Source organism: Aotus nancymaae, unplaced genomic scaffold, assembly GCF_030222135.1.
Source record: "Aotus nancymaae isolate 86718 unplaced genomic scaffold, 86718_ANA_hifiasm-v0.15.2.pri h1tg000053l, whole genome shotgun sequence".
NCBI classification, from domain to species: Eukaryota; Metazoa; Chordata; class Mammalia; order Primates; family Aotidae; genus Aotus; species Aotus nancymaae.
In genome coordinates this window covers 25,626,457-25,644,743 of record NW_026988467.1, presented here as the reverse complement: position 1 = coordinate 25,644,743, position 18,287 = coordinate 25,626,457, and the positions used below count along the sequence as shown (strand labels likewise).

General features: G+C 37.9%; 1 protein-coding gene across 33 annotated transcripts in view; it reads right to left on the bottom strand.

Moving 5' to 3' along the window:
• EPB41 (erythrocyte membrane protein band 4.1) overlaps positions 1 to 18,287 on the bottom strand; it is a 224,210-nt gene that overhangs the window by 57,676 nt on the left and 148,247 nt on the right. For 15 of the 33 annotated variants that reach the window (XM_064363585.1, XM_012439840.2, XM_064363574.1 and 12 more), the window contains 5 exons: positions 10,672 to 10,880; positions 6,322 to 6,378; positions 6,114 to 6,155; positions 4,447 to 4,509; positions 51 to 227 (listed from right to left, as the gene is read on the bottom strand). In XM_064363585.1, the coding sequence (XP_064219655.1) occupies positions 51 to 227; positions 4,447 to 4,509; positions 6,114 to 6,155; positions 6,322 to 6,378; positions 10,672 to 10,880 (548 nt within the window). The remainder of the gene's footprint in view (positions 1 to 50; positions 228 to 4,446; positions 4,510 to 6,113; positions 6,156 to 6,321; positions 6,379 to 10,671; positions 10,881 to 18,287) is intronic. The other 18 variants (XM_012439832.2, XM_021668444.2, XM_012439847.2 and 15 more) reach the window with 7 other exon arrangements.

The following is an 18,287-nucleotide window of genomic DNA, read 5'->3' as shown; positions in this document are numbered from 1 at the left end:
ACATTTATTCTCTCCATTTTCACAGTTGGTCATGTAGACAAAGTACTCACTCCTTCTCCTGTGGGGATTTGTCCATTGATGTTAAGAGTTCGGAAGGGAGAGTGAGTGGATAAGCGTTTATCCCATTCACTAGGCCGTGGTTCTGGTACAGACTCCATGAAGTTCTTTTTCAGCTCACTGATGCTGGCATGATGTTTTTTGATCTCCTCTTGACTCTTGTCTAAATCCTACAGTTGAAAGGACAAAGATGCAAACAATGCATAATCAGGACAAGAAATATACCAAGGGCAATCCATCAGAGACTGGGCACTGGTAGAAAACACACCACATCCAGGACAGATGTTACTAATCATAAACTGCATTCAAATTATAAATATACAACATGGTATATTTGCTTGCCTTTTTTTTTCTTTAAATAAAGTGCTTTTCTTGGAAGCTGTGAAGTATCACAACTCCATAGCTGTTAGCAGTTATATAATCCATAAAGAGCTCACGCATTAATTTATGACTCTTCTTCCCATTATTATGCAGCACCAGATCTCTAACTCCTCATCCCAAGAAGGTAATTCCACTACTCAATTAGACTCAGCTTGATAAATTATTTTAGGCTCAGCTCAGCAGGATGGAGATAGCAATAGATAAACTGTTTAATGAAGGCATGGTGAAACATATGACTTCCACCATTGGCTATCTTGTCTTGTTGAGTTGCAAACATACGTTTTACTTCTCTATTACTAGGTGGTTGTTTTTGCTTTTTGAGGAACAAGAATAGCCCTTTTTTGATGTAAGACTGTATTACTGAAATTCCTAAAGACTCCAGAGCAGACTGTTACTATCTCTGAAAAATCACTCAGAGGCACATAATACAATGCCTTTTTTCTTTGTCAATAATATGCACTTAAACTAAAAGTGTTAGGCTTTCTAGCCTCTAACAGCTTCACTTCATTCCTTAGTACAATTCAAAACAGGGACTTCTTCCAATAACCTTCAAAGGATTGGGAATGAGTTAGTAAGAGTTCACAAAATACCTGAGATATCTCCTTGACAATTTAAAATAATTCAACTGTTCCAGCAGATTAAAAAAAATTTTTTTTAATTTTCATGGGTACATAGTAGGTGTATATTCTAGCAAATTTGAATACTGGGCAACCTGAGGTTCAGGCAAGCTATTAAAGGGATATTCCAGGGAGAACTGAACAAAGTTTAGGTTAATAAAGCATGAGCTAGAAATAATATTCAGGTTTACATAAAAGGAGGCATATAACAACTTTCAAAAGGGGACTTGGCCAAAAATAGTCTGGTAAATATAACTTGAAGACAAAAACTCAAATGTTCTTTGTCCAACAACACTTCAAAAAACCTTAAAAGATCTATGCTTGAGATCAAAACATGTGGGAGCCCATCACTTGATGACTGTAAAAAATTCTGTGTTTATTATACATCAAGGCAGCTCTGTATCCAAGAAAAGTATAATGCTAAATACATCTCCTAATATGCTAGGTGAATTGTGGGAGTAGGCTTTCTTTTTTGGCTCTGTAGGAAACAGCTGTATTGGAGTAAAAAATTAGAATTCTCCCTGGTAGTCTAGTGGTTAGGATTCAGAAAAAAAAAAAAATTAGAATTCATTTAAATCAAAATTTGTTTATAAGTTTTTTCTGAGGGTAATACGGATTTTAACTAAATAAAACGTTTTCAAAAGCAATGCCAAAGGGAAAACAGCATAAGAAGAATAATCAGTGAGATGATTTTGATTCTGGAGATATTCATTCAGAAAATTCATTAACTAGTCTATTCTTTTTATTTTTGCAAGACGGAACCATGTATACCTGCTTTGAGATCAAACAGAAAGCTAACTCCAAAAGGGTGATCCTGTAGCTACCCCAGAAGAGCGTTTTGCTTGCTGGGATCAAATGCGAGTATATTTATGAATATGGACTTCACTGTAGGGGAAACAACAGTTTGCACTTTTGTTCTAGCTGAAAGAAAGAAAGCATGTCTACTAACTAAAGAAAAGCATGAACAAGCCCATTCAAAGATTCAGTGTTGGACTGAGCAACCAGACCCAGCCGGCATGTAAGGTCCCGTGACCCAACTCCTCAGTGGAAATTAAATCTGTTTGGGCCAAGAACAACTTAATACATTTGGGAGGGTTAAAAGTGTGAATGGAGCAAAACAAAAATGAGCAAGAGATGCTATGTAAAACAATACCTCTCTGAGTTAACCTTTTAACTTGTGATTTGCTACTCTTCTTGCCTAGCTTTGGATTGGCTCGGAATCTGAGAAAATAAATTTTCTGGTAAAACCAGTAGCTTCTGAGGGAGCTTTCTCCATCCTTCTTAGCTGGTTTTGTTAGAAACCTGTGGGGGCACAGAGTAAAATTAAGATCTCAAAGGGACCTGTTCCAAATAGAATTTGTCATAGACAACTTGCTACAGGTTCTCTCCGGGAGATGGAGGAGGAGGCGGTAGCTCTAAAAATGAACTCGACCTTATTTGTGCCAGAACAAAGCATTAGTGGGGGCGGGGTAGGAGAAGGGGGAGGAGGGATGCTTAGGAAAAAAAACCTGCTAGAGTGTCAGATTAACTTGAGAGAACTTCTTTAGAAGGGGAAAAAACTTTATAATAACTAAAGAATAATGGTCAAATTACTTTGGCTGTGTTCAGGTTAGACACTTTTTGATGCCTATCATTTAATAATTTTAGCAGCAACCAAACACTTCACTAAATATAAAATGTTCTCGAAAGGCAGTTAGTAGTTTTAATTTTCAAACACACTTATTTAGAAATCCCCTCTCATGGCTCTCAATGAAATGCTGAGGGAAAAACACATCACACGCAGGGACTTTGTGACTCTTAGAAGCCATAACACACCTCATGGAACAAACGACAAATATATGATTGGTACTGCAGGTTCCAGTTAAGAGGAAGTACTGAAGATGAACTAGTCAAGAAATATGGATGTTTAGAATTTCAAGATGTTACACTGCCAAATAAAGGAAATCAACCAACATTCACTATTCTTCCTAGTCTCTGAAGATGGAACTACTCAGGTCTAGTTTAAGATATGGGCTAAAACAAAGAGATCTAGTTGCCAAGTTTGAAATATCTGACAGTCCAGCCTTGGAAAACTTCATGTTAAACAAGACAAATATATGTGAAGCACTTGGTATTGCACCCACCATGCAATAAATGTTTAATAAAGGCTGGGCATAATTTTTCTGAAAGTACTTAATACATAACAGGTACTCAAAACACAGATATTGACAAAGAATAAGATGAGGTTTAAATAATTATTAGAGGCTATATATTAAGCCAGAGATCTGGTTTTCAAAGTTTAGGCTGGGTCCAGTGGCTCAAGCCTGTAATCCCAGCACTTTGGGAGGCCGAAACAGCAAGATCACTTGAGTCCAGGAGTTCAAGACCAGCCTGGGCAATAAACTGAGATCCTGTCTCTACCAAAAATGTAAAAATTAGCTGGGCATTGTGGCATGCACCTGTAGTCCCAGCTACTCAGGAGATTGAGATGGGAGGAGCCTGGGAGGCTGAGCTGCCATGTCGGAAAATAATCTTACAACTCCTATAGCAGACAGCATGTTGCTATTTCTGAGTGGAAAATAGTGTAGTTTAATAGAGTTGGATAGATGCTAACTCACATCTTGGCTTTACCAGTTCTGTGACCATAGGGAAATTACTTAATTTCTTTGAACTTCAATTTTCTCATCTTTTTTTTTTTTTTTTTTTTTTTTAAGAGACGGAGTTTCACCATGTTGGCCAGGCTGGTCTTGAACTCCTGACCTCAAGTGATCCACCCATCTCGGCCTCCCAAAGTGCTGGGATTACAGGTGTGAGCCACCGTGCCCAGCCCGATTTTCTCATCTTTAAAACAATCTCATACTCACAGGCCTGTTTTTATGATTAAACTACCTTATAGTAACTACTCAGTAAATGCTAGGCTTCCCTCTTTCCTGCTTATATTTTGCTTTTTTTCCCACAGTTCTTCTGTCATTTTTCTACTATCTCCAATATTTTAAGTCCATTCCAAATTCCCTACTTTTTCACACTATCTTAGTTCAGAAAATCAAAGAATAGTGCAAATTTGCATTTGGGACAGATGCAAGCTTATACTCTTGAAAAATTAAAGGAACTTTTAGCAATGATGTAGAATTTTCTAAAGGTGGGTAAAACAATGGAACCATGAGAGATAGAAGTAGTCCCAATCATATATTTTACCGGGTTAAGTATGATAGATGGAAACTAAAAAGAATCAGAAGGCCAGATGTTTGCATATCTTCATGTTCACCAACATGCAAAAGCATTTTAAACCTAAAGTTCCTTCATGCAATGGCATGCAAAACCAAATGCAGCACAGAATGAAGAAAAGGGGATCAGCAAAGAATGCAGAAGGTTCCAGGCAACCAACTGAAATAAGCTTCAAGTTCATACAAACCTCCAACATTAAATTGCTATGTCTGATATAAATGTTTTCACCATCTAGTCTTTCTCTTTTTTTCTGTGAAAATGAAAGGGGGGAAAAACAGAAAAGCATAACAAATTAAAATGTTGTTCTTGCGGGAAAAAACTGAAAATTGGCAAACTAAAAAATATTTAAAATTGAATGTCCACAGCGCAGCATATGCCAACATGAAATGGTCAGAGAATCACAAGGACACACAGAGGACATGATTACCATGAGAAAATGATGACTTTGTTCATGAATGATGAAAGAATGTGATGATGTTATTTAAATAGACAGTGCTCCTGGCTTCATTGGCTTCTTATGTAACAAGCTGTTTTATGTTCATTTTTGAAATTAAATTGTTTGAGGGTTACCTTAAAACATATGACTTTAAAAAATGCTGAAATTCTATGTACCATGGAGTGAAGAAATGCTTTAAAAACAGTATTTAGCTTTTGGAATATATTTCATACTTAGCAACACTGCAGTATCTAGATCTCTAATACCTTTTATAAGAAAGATATAAGAAAGATGATCATTTTATACATGATCAGCCAATAAATATATTTAGTTAACTGATTTAAACTGATTCATCCCACTCTATAGATGAAAAGAATGAGACACAGAGAAGTCAAACCCCTAGTTATAAACAATACTAGTAGTTGCTGCTAAAGTGGGTGTTTTTTTGGAGACAGGGTCTTACTCTGTCACCTATGCTGGAATGTAGTGGTACAGTCGTGGCTCACTGCAGCCTCAACCTCCTGGACTCAAGTGATCCTCCTGCCTCAGCCTCCCAAGTAGCTGGGACCACAGGAGCACATCACCATGCCTGGTTAATTTATTTTTATTTTTGGAAGAGATGGGGCCTCCCTATCTCTTGCCCAGGCTGGTCTTGAACTCCTGGGCTCAAGGGATCCTCTTGCCTCGACCTCCCAAAGTGCTGGGATTACAGGTATGAGCCATCTGTAATCCCAGCTATGATGATTTTCATTTTATGATAAATGTGTATAAAATATTATTAATGATTCCAAGAATATGATGTCATTGTGAAATAGTTCTTATAAATGTTAAATATAAAAGATAGGTTTGACTCTCACTGATTATTTCATTTTGCTTAAAAAGATATTTTGCTACTGAAAAGTTTAATGAAACTTTTCAATATACAGTATAGGATTATGCCTTCTTCAGTGTATGCAAATATATGTGTATATACATATCTGTTATTTGTTTTGGGGTTTCTTTTTTTTTTTTTTTTTTTGAGACAGGGCCTTCCTCTATTACTCAGGTTGGAGCACAGTGGCTCGATCTCAGCTCACTGCAACCTCTACCTCCTGGGTTCAAGCCTCCCAAATAGCTGAGATTAAAGTTGTGCACCAACACACCTGGCTAATTTTTGTATATTTAGTAGAGAAGGGGTTTCGCCATGTTGTCCAGGCCAGTCTCAAACTCCTGACCTCAAGTGCTCTTCCTGCCTTGCCCTCCCAAAGTGCTCACTGGCGTGAGCCAGTGTGCCTGGCCCATATCCATTATTTGAAAGTATTAACAACTCCTGATTAAAAGAAATCAATGAAAAGAATGGATCACTGTCTTTTTAATGCATTTTAAGTCAGCATGGGTGAAATGGCAATGTAGTTTTATGAAAGTGAAAAATGGCTAACCTTCCTCATTCTTATCAGATCTTCAGTTTTTTCTGCAAGCTTCTGTTTTGCCATAATTTAAAAAAGACAGAAAAATGATAAAATGTTGCTCATTGAAGTTTGTTTGAACCTTCATTTTATAATTTTTTTTTAAGGAGAAGGGAGTAAGGGAGAAGAAAAAACTGAGGCAGTGGAGGGAAAAAGGAATAAGTGGCCTGTTGGCACAAACCTGTGTTTGGTCACCATTTGAGGTGGGTACTGTCACCTCGATGTGGGATTTTTCCACCTACATTTAAGAAATAAAGTAGTAAAAACATTTTAGGTTAGTAGGTTTCTATGAATAGTGTTGTTTCCAAATAAGCTGCATCTTTAAGCTAGTTGTGAAATATGCTGACATGTAATCATCATGATGCAGTCTTATGGAGGGTGTTACAAGGAAGGATATTACTCCCAAAAGTCATCTGTGTTTACCATCACATTTTCAAGGGCTAAAAAGGTAATATGGATATCCAAATTATCAAAAAAGAAAATTAAGGTAAGCATTCTATTGATGAAGAAAATATATTTTTATATTTATTTATAAAACAGTACCCACTAAAAAGAATAATTTAGGCCTATTTAATGCAATAGCCATGTTTGTGTTTTGCCTTTGAAAAATGATCTGGGCTGGGCATGGTGGCTCACACCTGTAATCCCAGCATTCTGGGAGGCCAAGGCGGGCAGATCACAAGGTCAGGAGTTTGAGACCAGCCTGACCAACATAGTGAAACTCTGTGTCTACTAAAAATACAAAAATTAGCTAGGCATGGTGGCACACGCCTGTAATCCCAGCTACTCAGGAGGCTGAGGCAGGAGAACTGCGTGAACCCAGGAGGCGGAGATTGCAGTGAGCTGAGATCATGCTACTAAACTCCAGCCTGGGTGACCGTGAGACTCCGTTTCAAAAAAAAAAAAAAAAGATCTGGAAGTACTTTAAATAACAATTAATTAACAAATTTACACATGAAGTTTTCAATGTGTGACATATATGATAGGAAGAAAAAAGAAAATCTTTACAGTTAAAGCACACATGTAATAAACCACATATGACACCAAACTGGTAAACACAAAGGATTTTGTTAGTTGATCAATATACTTAAGGAGGTACTTCATTCTTCAATTTATTACACAACAAAACATTACAATAAACCCAATTTAAATTGTAACTAACACATGCAATTACTCCCAGGACTGGTTTATAAACAAGCACATGCAGGATTCGGCGGCAACATTCAACACACTGCAATCTCTTCTAGGGAGTTGGAACCTATGTGTTTGGTAGAAGAGCAAGATTCATCCTTAATAATAGTAGAAAGAGAATAGCTAAGATCTCCTGCCTTGCTTTGAAATACCTTTAGTAATGTCATTTTATATGTAGAAAAAGGAGTAATTTTAAAAAACCATACTATTAAGAGGGAGCATATTAGAGTGAGCAACGCCCAAAGCATTGGATATTTTAAATTAAAAAATTAATCATTTTTACTAAGGGCTAAATCACTTTGTATCATTAAGTTCTTTACAGAACCTGATCAATCTGTGGTGTTGATATTCTTTTCAATCACACTAAGCAGCATTACTTTGGAGTACAATGTCATTGTTCTATTTTCTCTAAATTGAGTCTAAAAAACCTAACAGATCACCAAATTTTGTGACAACATCAAGTATTAAGCACATCCTGCTACCGCATTTTAATTATCAGGGGTAATTAACGATTTTGGGTCATTTCTACACTGAGTCCCAGCATACTTGCTGTGTGGTCATTAACATGTTTTTTACCCCAGATCTTAAATTTCTTATGGATAAAATGGAGATAATGTCTTTCTAGAATTGTACATTTAGCAAATGATAGTGTTAAATTATTTTACAAATCTTAAATTCCTTCTTCAAATGAATAATTACTTCTTTTTGCTTCAGATCCTTATCAATCCAATAGCAGAAAACTGAGATCCTCTACTTCAGTTTAAGAATTGAGGCCAAGTAGCAATAGTAGTTCTGTCAATGACCCTACATAGAACATTAAGTGAGATAACAATATACATGGGGGAGATAGTACCTACCACAGTACTTTCAGAATAGATCTCATTAAAGTGACAATTAAAAGGTATCTCTATCTGGCACCAAACTAATGTCAGATAATGAAATTTACACAGATATAAGGCTACTTTATCACTATTATTGCTTTATATAATAAATATGGCTTCATGTAAATGTCAGTTTTCTTTTTCTCTTTTTCTTTCTTTTTTTTGAGACGCAGTTTTGCTCTTGTTACCCAGGCTGGAGTGCAGTGATGTAATCTTGGCTCACTGCAACCTCCACCTCCCAGATTCAAGTGATTCTCTGCCTCAGTCTCCTGAGTAGATGGGATTACAGGTGTCTGGCACCAGGCCCAGCTAATATTTGCATTTTTAGTAAGACAGTGTTTTGCCATGTTGTCAAGACACAGGCTGGTCTCGAACTTCTGACCTCAGATGATCCACCCGTCTTGGCCTCCCAAATTGCTGGGATTGGTGTGAGCCACCATGCCTGGCCACCATAGTTATTTTCTAACTGCTACATATAAAATTAGCTCAGAGTCACCCTTAATTCTGCCACCACTATTACAGTAATAGGTTATCAGAGGTGGCATTCAGTCTCATTTCAATACAAGTATCTCAAAACATATATCTATGTAGAATTAATTGGCAATAAGACCCCCTATCTGGCACTTAAAATGGAAAGCATATACCAGGTAGTGATCTCTTTACTCTGCTAACTTCCCAAGAGCAAAGGGAGTCTACTGTTGAAGATATTTATGTCTATGTTAAAGGGAAAAAGGAGAACAGTAAGTTAGCAGAAGCCAGAGAAATCATTGGCACTAGGAAGATTCCTCTGACAATTCCAGTAATCTAACACTTTTTAGTTAGTATAACAAATGGAGGGATAGTCATAAGGTCCTGGTGATATATTCTAACATTAAAAACTGAGGAGGTAATCTAACATTAAAAAGGCATTGTTGACACTGAACCTGATGACCAATGTCATAAATATCTGGCTAGGTATAAAAATGCAAACACGTACCACTCACTCAATCTGTTTTTCTCTCTGGACTCAAGGTAGTGCCAAATGGACAGTAAAACTGTATGTCATATTTAACAGTTTGCTTATTTATTATTATTTTTTTGAGCCAGAGTCTTGTTCTGTCACTTAGGCTTGAGTACGGTGGCGCAATCTCGGCTCACTGCAACCTCTGCCTCCTAGGTTTGAGCAATTCTTCCGCCTCAGCCTCCCCAGTAGCTGGGATTACATGCACCTGCCACCACGCCCAGCTAATTTTTATATTTTTAGTAGAGATGGGGTTTCCCCATTTGAGACAGGGTCTCATTTTGTCACCCAGGCTAAAGTGCAGTGGTGCAATCTCAGCTCACTGAAGCCTCCTCAACCTCTCAGGTTCAAGTTATCCTTCTGTCTGTCTCCCAAGGAGCTGGGACTACAGATGCACGTCACCATACCCAGCTAATTTTTGCATTTTTTGTAGACATGGGGTTTTGCCATTTTGCCAAAGTTGGTCTTGAATTCCTGGGCTCGAGTGATCCACCTGCCTCACTCTTCCAAAATGCTAGGATTACACCTGGCCTGACAGTTTTTTTCTCTTTTTTTAAAAAATACAATCAAAACAGAGTTAGACTGTCTACTGCTCTAGAGATAAACTAGATATTAATCTGGCTCCAAAATAACAGGGTTAATCCATCTGCCAAAGAGAGGACACTTACTAAGACCTTATACAGTTTTAAATTAAAAAAAAAAATTCTTAACAGACAGACAAAAATGTAATTCTTCTTATGTAGACTGCTTCTCATAATTCCTGTTGCCAACAGTAAGACCTATATTTATTTCAATAAATCTGAGCTAGCATCTCAACTCCATCACTGCTTAAATGTGTTTAAAAAGCTTAACACATAAAAGGTCAGTGTAGCCACTGTCTGGGAAATCTGTTAATTAAATTGGTGATCTTTCAACACAGTGCTGTGACTGTGGGTACAATTAACTCAGAATCATAAGCAAATCAGCAGTATAACCTCTCCTACATAATGGATCTTCTCCTTTTCGTAAGGCTACTTAAGATTTGAGCAACCACACAGATGTGCTTTAAGTAATACCTGTTCTTTGGAAATGTGCATACATCTATTTTAGAAAATAAAATTATATTTTAATCACAATAGCAGAGCTTAGTCTTAAAAAGCGATGTGGAGATTCCCTCTAGATGAGTAAAAATTATTTTAAAAAGCAGAGCATCATACTGGTGTGTTTTATAAGTTCATTTTAAAAAATACTAAGTTGGGTCAAGGTATGGGTCACCTTATAACTTCTGAGATAGCTTACAGTCTTATTGACATACTCTATGAAAACATTTTACAGGTTCATGGCAGACATCTTCATTTAGAAAGAATGAGGAATAACTTTATTAGGAGTCTACAAGAATAAGCAATTGCTTTGAAAGTCCAAAAGTTAAGGCCTCTAAACCACAAAGTGAGTTAGCCAGGTATTCGGACTGATGACATACCTTCCATGCTTCTGTGGGCTCTGGCTCAGCTTGCCCAGGTGGCTCTTCTTCCTTTTTCACTTCAGCCTTCACTGTTTCCTTCTGTGCTTTAGGTACCCCTGTTTTTTTAGCGGAGGCACCTGGGACGCCGCCTTCTGCGACCTGACTCTGAGCAACGGCGGGTGCAGAAGTGGGCCGAGGACTTTGGTCTGCTGAATCAACAGCTGCTGCTATGTGAGAAAGGGAAAAGGGAAGAAAAGGTAAAGGCCAGAGCTACTGTATTATTTCAAACTCACCAGGCAAAATAATTGTGAACCGAGGATACATACGAATGTTACAACATTTAGTGGGCTATCATATAGAGGGTAAAAAATAAATCATTAGTGCTCTGCCAAGGAACTGATAAAAACAAGAAAGTTAAATGTACCCTCAGTAGAAAGGCTAAAATGTGTTAATGATCATGCTCCATGAATGCAGAATTCAGGGGAGACAAGATCAAAGAAAAGAAATAGAAAATCCAGGCCGGGCGCGGTGGCTCAAGCCTGTAATCCCAGCACTTTGGGAGGCCGAGGCGGGTGGATCACGAGGTCAAGAGATCGAGACCATCCTAGTCAACATGGTGAAACCCTGTCTCTACTAATACAAAAAATTAGCTGGGCATGGTGGCGCGTGCCTGTAATCCCAGCTACTCAGGAGGCTGAGGCAGAAGAATTGCCTGAACCCAGGAGGCGGAGGTTGCGGTGAGCTGAGATCGCGCCATTGCACTCCAGCCTGGGTAACAAGAGCGAAACTCCGTCTCAAAAAAAAAAAAGAAATAGAAAATCCATTGATCTTTTAATTTTAGATTCAAAAGCCTATAATGTTGTCTATGGTGGGGGAAAAAAAGGGTTAACTAAATCTGTTTTCTTCCATGAGGCCTTTTAAAAATAAAGATCTGTTCATTTTTAGGTTATTTTAGGAACCTAAAAATACATTGTAGGAGAAAAGAATTAAGTCTGATTTCTTCTGTAAGCCTCCTTGGAATGATTACAAAATAACTTGATAAATAGCTCTTCTGGTAAGACAGGACTACTTCCTGATGCTTGTAAGGACGAATCTCTGAACCAGATGCTTTCCTTTTTAATAGTAAATCATTTGATTAAAATAAAATCTTTTGACTGTCAGTCCTCAAACCTGAACAAAAATATCTTTTGAGTTTTGTCCTACTATCTGTCAGTCTTACCAATTTGTATTACAGCTCTTATTCTCTACTATATTTAGGGCAGTGGTTCTCAACTGGGGTAAATTGTCCCCAGAGAATATTTGGCAATGTCTGGAGACATTTTTGGTTGCTGCAACTGAGGAGGGGAGAGAAAGGAGGTACTGGCATCTAGTGCATAGAGGCTGAAGTTACTGAGGTTGAGAAACCTTAATTTAGGAGAAAAGCCATATAGACTGTTTTAGAGAGAATAAACTACATAGGCTTATGATAAAAGCTCAATCTTTTCAAAGAGCTAATTGTTTTATAATATTTTGTATCTAAGTTTTAGACAGCTTACTTCAATACAATCACTCATACTCTTTTTATGGTTTTTATGTTCATTCTTTCAGGGATACAAAACATTTACACTTTGTAATAAAATTTCAGTTACCTGACAGTATCTAGGAATGAAAGTATTTTCCCACATGATTTAGTATTTCTGATAACATATCATTATCCTCTTCTGTACTCAGACTTTTAATCAATTTGCATGGAAATCAATAATTTTTATTATATACTTTCCTGCATTCTTAAACTGATTATAACTGAACATAATTCATCCTGAAATTTTTAGATTTATAAACTGTAAGGATCAGTTACAGGAATTCCACGAATCTGAACAGATAAAAATGTAAAATTTGCAACTACTTCATACAACAATATTAAGAAAGAAATCTTGGCTGGGCACGGTGGCTTACACCTGTAATCCCAGCACTTTGGGAAGCTGAGGTGTGTGGATCACCTGAGGTCGGGAGTTTGAGACCAGCCTATCAATGTGGCGAAACCTCGTCTTTTACTAAAAATATAGAAATTAGCCAGGCGTGGTGGTGGGCACCTGTAGTCCCAGCTACTTGGGAGGCTGAGGCAAGAGAATCGCTTGAACCCGGGAGGCAGAGGTTGCAGTGAGCCGAGATCATGCCACTGCCCTCCAGCCTGGATGACAGAGCCAGACTCCATCTCAAAAAGAAAAGAAAGAAAGAAATGCTCATTACCCTGTCGTGATTTCCAATTAAAGAAATAATTCCTTAGAGGATATATAGGAAAAACAGCAGAAATTCAAGAATCTCTTTTATCTTTCCATGAAAAATCTGTGGTCTCTTGCACAGATTGCTACTACTAGGTTAGTAGTAATAACTCTGGATTAGCACAGAGCTACTACTAATGGGTGCTTCAAGCAGTCACTGCAAGAATGGCAGATGGTAGACTAAACCTGACAACACAGGGGAATGTGACAAAATATTTTGCTCACAGTTGTGTTAAAGTATCATTATACATGTATATTCACACCTCCTCTCAAAGAATTAATTCGACTATGCCTGGCATCATAGAAACATAGCCCATGCTTTCACCATGTGTTATTTTGCCACTTGTCTTTGGTTTTAATTGCAGAGCCAAATGATTTATGCCTTCAGCATTCCTAGCCTTGGCAATCTGTACTGTATGTGGAAAAGAAGGTATCAGTGTGCAAACTGACAGAAACAGAGCTCAGAGATTGGAAAAATAATAACACTACAATAAAAAGCCCTGGCTGTGAAAGCCTGCATGGAACAGAGGCAAAAGCCAAATCACAAGTCTTAGGCCCACACTCATTTCAATCACATATAGTATTGTGACCCAAGGCATGGTGCTTAATCTTACAAACTTCAGTTTAATCATTTGTAAAATATGGAAGATACTAACTCTATAAAATAGTTGGAAAAGGGATATTCAATGGTTATAAAAATACTTTATGAACCTTCAATATTAATAACTTCTAATGTCATACCTAAGTCCTTGTATTTCTTCTGTTGTGGGTTAATATTATTTCAAGAGTATTCTTGGAAAAAATTAATTATATACATATGGATATGCAAGCAAGTGAAAGATACCACTTGGGAGCCCTGGAGAGAGAAACTTTCATTTTCTCAACAAGGAGACTGTAAACTGTGGATCACATACACAAAAAAATCATGGTAGTGATCATGGCTTTAACAGCTTTTTTGCGATATAATTCACATGCCATACAGTTCACTCATTTAATGTATATAATTCAATGTTTTTAGTATATTCACAGTGTTGAGGGTAGTGACTGCTTTTTAAGATGTGTGGGTCTTCAGTTTTATTAATTCAGTTACTAACATATATAAGATTTTGGTGCATATATAGAGAACACATAATTTTAAAAATCCAGTGTCTCCTATTTCTGAAGGTCTACACAAAGAAAAGTGCTGATGGTGACCCACTAACTTCAATGCTATATTGCTCTTGGCTGACAATAGAAACTTAGATAGTTATATACTGGAGCAGTAAAGAATAAAATTCAGCCAGGCACAGTGGCTCACGCCTGTAATCCCAGCACTTTGGGAGGCCGAGGTGGGCAGATCACGAGGTCAGGAGTTCGAGACCAGACTGACCAACATGGTGACACCCCGTCTCTACTAAATATACAAAAATTAGCCAGGTGTGGTGGTGCGTGCCTATAATCCCAGCTACTCAGGAGGCTGAGGCAGGAGAATAGCTTGAACCTGGGAGGTTGAGGTTGCAGTGAGCCAAGATCATGCCATTGCACTCCAGCCTGGGTGACAGAGCTAGACTCCATCTCAAAAAAAAAAAAACAAAACAAAACAATAATAAAACTCCAACCATCAGACTAAGTAAAGGCAAACAATTTCTACTTCTAGCTGTTATCTACTAGCACAGTTTCTGCTACTATGCAGTAGGGTGGTTCTTTTATCAGACGACCACATGAATCATTTGCGGATCTTGAAAAACAAAAAGATGATGATCAGGCCCACTCTAGTCAGATGAGCTATCTAAGAGTGAGGCTTGGGCATGTGTTTTGTTTTAAAGCACCAAAGGTGATAAGGATGTACACCCCTGGCAAGAATCACTGTAATCACTACTCACCGAATGGATGAACAACCTGGTTGTATGGCCCTTTCTTTTGTGCTCCAGTTTCCTCATGAGTAAAACAGTAATTTCTAAATGCTTTTTCTTATTCACTAAGTAGCTCATATTAAATAGGAATACATGGAAATGGTTTGAAAAGCAAAAAATGCAAGAAAAATATAAGCTGAAAAATCCTTGTCATCATTATTAGCTACCCCTGAGGCTTACTACTCTATCATAAAACTGGGATCTGAACCAGTTTTGTACTCCAGCTGGTGAAGCAGATGCTCTGAGCACCAGACATAACAGAAGAGAAAAGGAATGCTCATTTTTATCATTAAAATGAGGCTCCTTACAAGCAATTCTTGTAAAAGTTTCCCTGATACACCATCTCTAGCTTATAGAGCTATATTAATTTTTTGAAAAAAGAGGGGTGACTCAATGGGGAAAAAGTATCTCTTAAGGAGCATAAAGTGTCTAAGAAAAGGAGGGAAAAATAGTTCCACAGACATGTTTCCAGTTTTTATACTGAGAAGATAGCACAAAGCGAAAAAGAAGACATTTAATAACAGAACTTGGGGGAGGGGGTGAAAATAAAATAAAAATAAAAACAGAACTACAAAAAAAGTTTGTCCTATTCAGTTTATATGCACTGAGATTACGGGCATATTGAGCTTTATAAAAGCTTTATTAAATAAATAGTAAATTGTCTATTTATTTATTTATTTGAGATGGAGTTTTTGCTCTTGTTGCCCAGGCTGGAGTGCAATGGTGCAATCTCGGCTCACTGCAACCTCCGCCTCTCAGGTTCAAACGATTCTCCCACCTCAGCCTACCAAGTAGCTGGGATTACAGGCATACACCACCACAACTGGCTAATTTTGTTTTTTTTTTTTTTCAGTAGAGACAGGGTTTCTCCATGTTGGTCAGGCTGGTCTTGAACTCCCGACATCGAGTGATCCACTCACCTCAGCCTCCCAAAGTGCTGGAATTACAGGCATGAGCCACCGTGCCTGACCGTCAATTTACAATTTAAAAAAGAAAAGATTAATAAAATCAATATATCTCTAGCAAGGCTGTTCAAAACAAAAAGGGTACAACTTACCAATATCAGGAATGCAAAGGTGGACCCTGCTATAGTTCTCACAGATATTAAAAGGATACCCAACTTCATGTAAATATTTTTGGAAATTTAGATAAAATGCATATTTCCTAGAAAAACACAACTAGGCCAGGTGTGATGACTCACACCTATAATCCTAGCACTTTCAGAGGCCAAGGTGGGAAGACTGCTTGAGCCCAGGAGTTCAAGACCAGCCTGGGCAACACATTGAGACCTCGTCTCCACAAAAAAATGAAAAAATTAGCTGGGTATGGTAGCATGTGCTTATGGTCCCAGCTACTCAGGAGGCCAAGTGGGAGAATTGTTAGGGCCTGGGAGGTCAAGGCTACAGTGAGCCATGATGGTGTTACTGCACTCCAGCCTGAGAGAGCTATAAGACTCTTTCTTAAAAAAAAAAAAAAAAAAAGAGGAAAGAAAGAAAAAAGAAACACAATTTACCAAAACTGAAACAAGAACTAGAACATTTTAACAGTCCCTTATCTAATAAAGACATTGAATCTGTAAGTAAAGAATCTTCCAGAGAGATCTCTAGGACCAGATATGGCTTCATAGGTAAATTCTTCCAAACAGTAACAAAGAAATGACAGCAATCTTTAACAAACTCTTCCAGAGAACAGAAAAAGAAGGAATCCTTCTCAATTTTTTATGAGATCATCTTTAACAAACTCTTCCAGAGAACAGAAAAAGAAGGAATCCTTCTCAATTTATTTTATGAAACCAGCATAAACTTGGTACTAAAACCTGACCACAACTTTACAAAAAAGGTAAATTATAGGCCTATTTCTCTTATGCAAATAGTTGTAAAAATCCTAAAATGACATAAAAAGAAAAGCATATTACGACCAATTTGAGCTTCCCCCAAAAATTCTTAGGTGGTTTAAAAATTGAAAGTAAAGGCCGGGCACAGTGTCTCATGCCTGTAATTCCAGCACTTTGGGAGGCCGAGGCAGGCGGATCACTGGCTCAGGAGTTCGAGACCAGCCTGGCCAACATGGTGAAACTTCGTCTCTACTAAAAATACAAAAAATTAGGTGGGCATGGTGGTGGACACCTGTGATCCCAGTTACTCAGGAAGCTGAGGCAGGCGAATCACTTGACCCTGGGAGGCAAAGGTTGCAGTGAGCCAAGATCACGCCATTGCACTCCAGCCTGGGTAACAGAGTGAGATTCTGACTCAAAAAAAAAAAAAAAAGTAAGTAAAAATAATCTACCACATAACATAAAAAGGAGAAAAATCATTTTATTATATCAACTGATGAAGTAAAAAGCATTTGATGAAAGTAACACTAATTTATAATAAAAACGCTTAGGGAACTAGAATGAAAATTTCCTCATATGATAAAGAAAATACCATATAAGGAAGCTTGATGAAATATTGAAGCTTTAGCCCTAAAATTGGGAGACAAAGATGACAGCTATTAATGCTTGTACTCAGCATTATATAGGACGTTCTAGCCAGCAACAAAGCAATTAAAGAAACTGAAAGTGTGAATTGGAAAGGAAGAAATACAACAATCATTATTTTTAGTTGATGTTGGGTACACAATGCATGCCCAAAACAATCCACAGATAAACCATTAAAAATTAATAAGAAATTTTTTTGTAAGATTACTGAGTATAAGGTCAAACTAGAAAAATCAGTTGTATTTCCATGTACCAAAACAATTGAACAAAAAAAAACTTTAAAAGATACCATTTATTTTATTTTTATTTTAGAGACAGGGTCTCGCTCTGTCACCCAGGCTGCAGTGCAGTGGGACAAACACAGCTCACTGCAGCCTTAACCTCCTAGACTCAAGTGATCCTCCTGCCTCAGCTTTCCATGTAGTTGGGACCACAGGTGTGCACCAGCATACTCAGCTAATTTTTTTTTTTAGAGACAAGGTCTTGCCATGTTGCCCAGGCTGGTCTCGAACTCCCAGGCTCAAGCAATCTTCCCACCTTGGCCTCCCAAAGTGCTGGGATTATAGGCATGAGCCACTGCAACCAGCCAAAAACCAAAAGATACCATTTAAAACAGCAAAAGACGGCTAGGCATAGTGGCTCACTCCTGTAATCCTAGCACTTTGGGAAGCCAATGTGGGAGGATTGCCTGAGCCTGGGAGTTCGGGACCAGCCTGGGCAACATGGCAAGACTCTGTCTTAAAAAAAAAAAAAAAAAAAAAAAAAAAAAATTAGCTGGGCATGGTGGCATGCACCTGCAGTCCTAGCTACTCAGGAGGCTGAGGTGGGAGGATCACCTGGGCCTGGGAGATTGAGGGTGCGGTGACCTGTGTTCGCTCCATTGCACTCCAGCCTGGATGACAGAGTGAGATCTTGTCTAATAATATTAATATAAAATAGCAAACGACATCAAATATCTAAAAATAAAACTAATGAAAGATGCACAAGTTACCTCCACCAAAA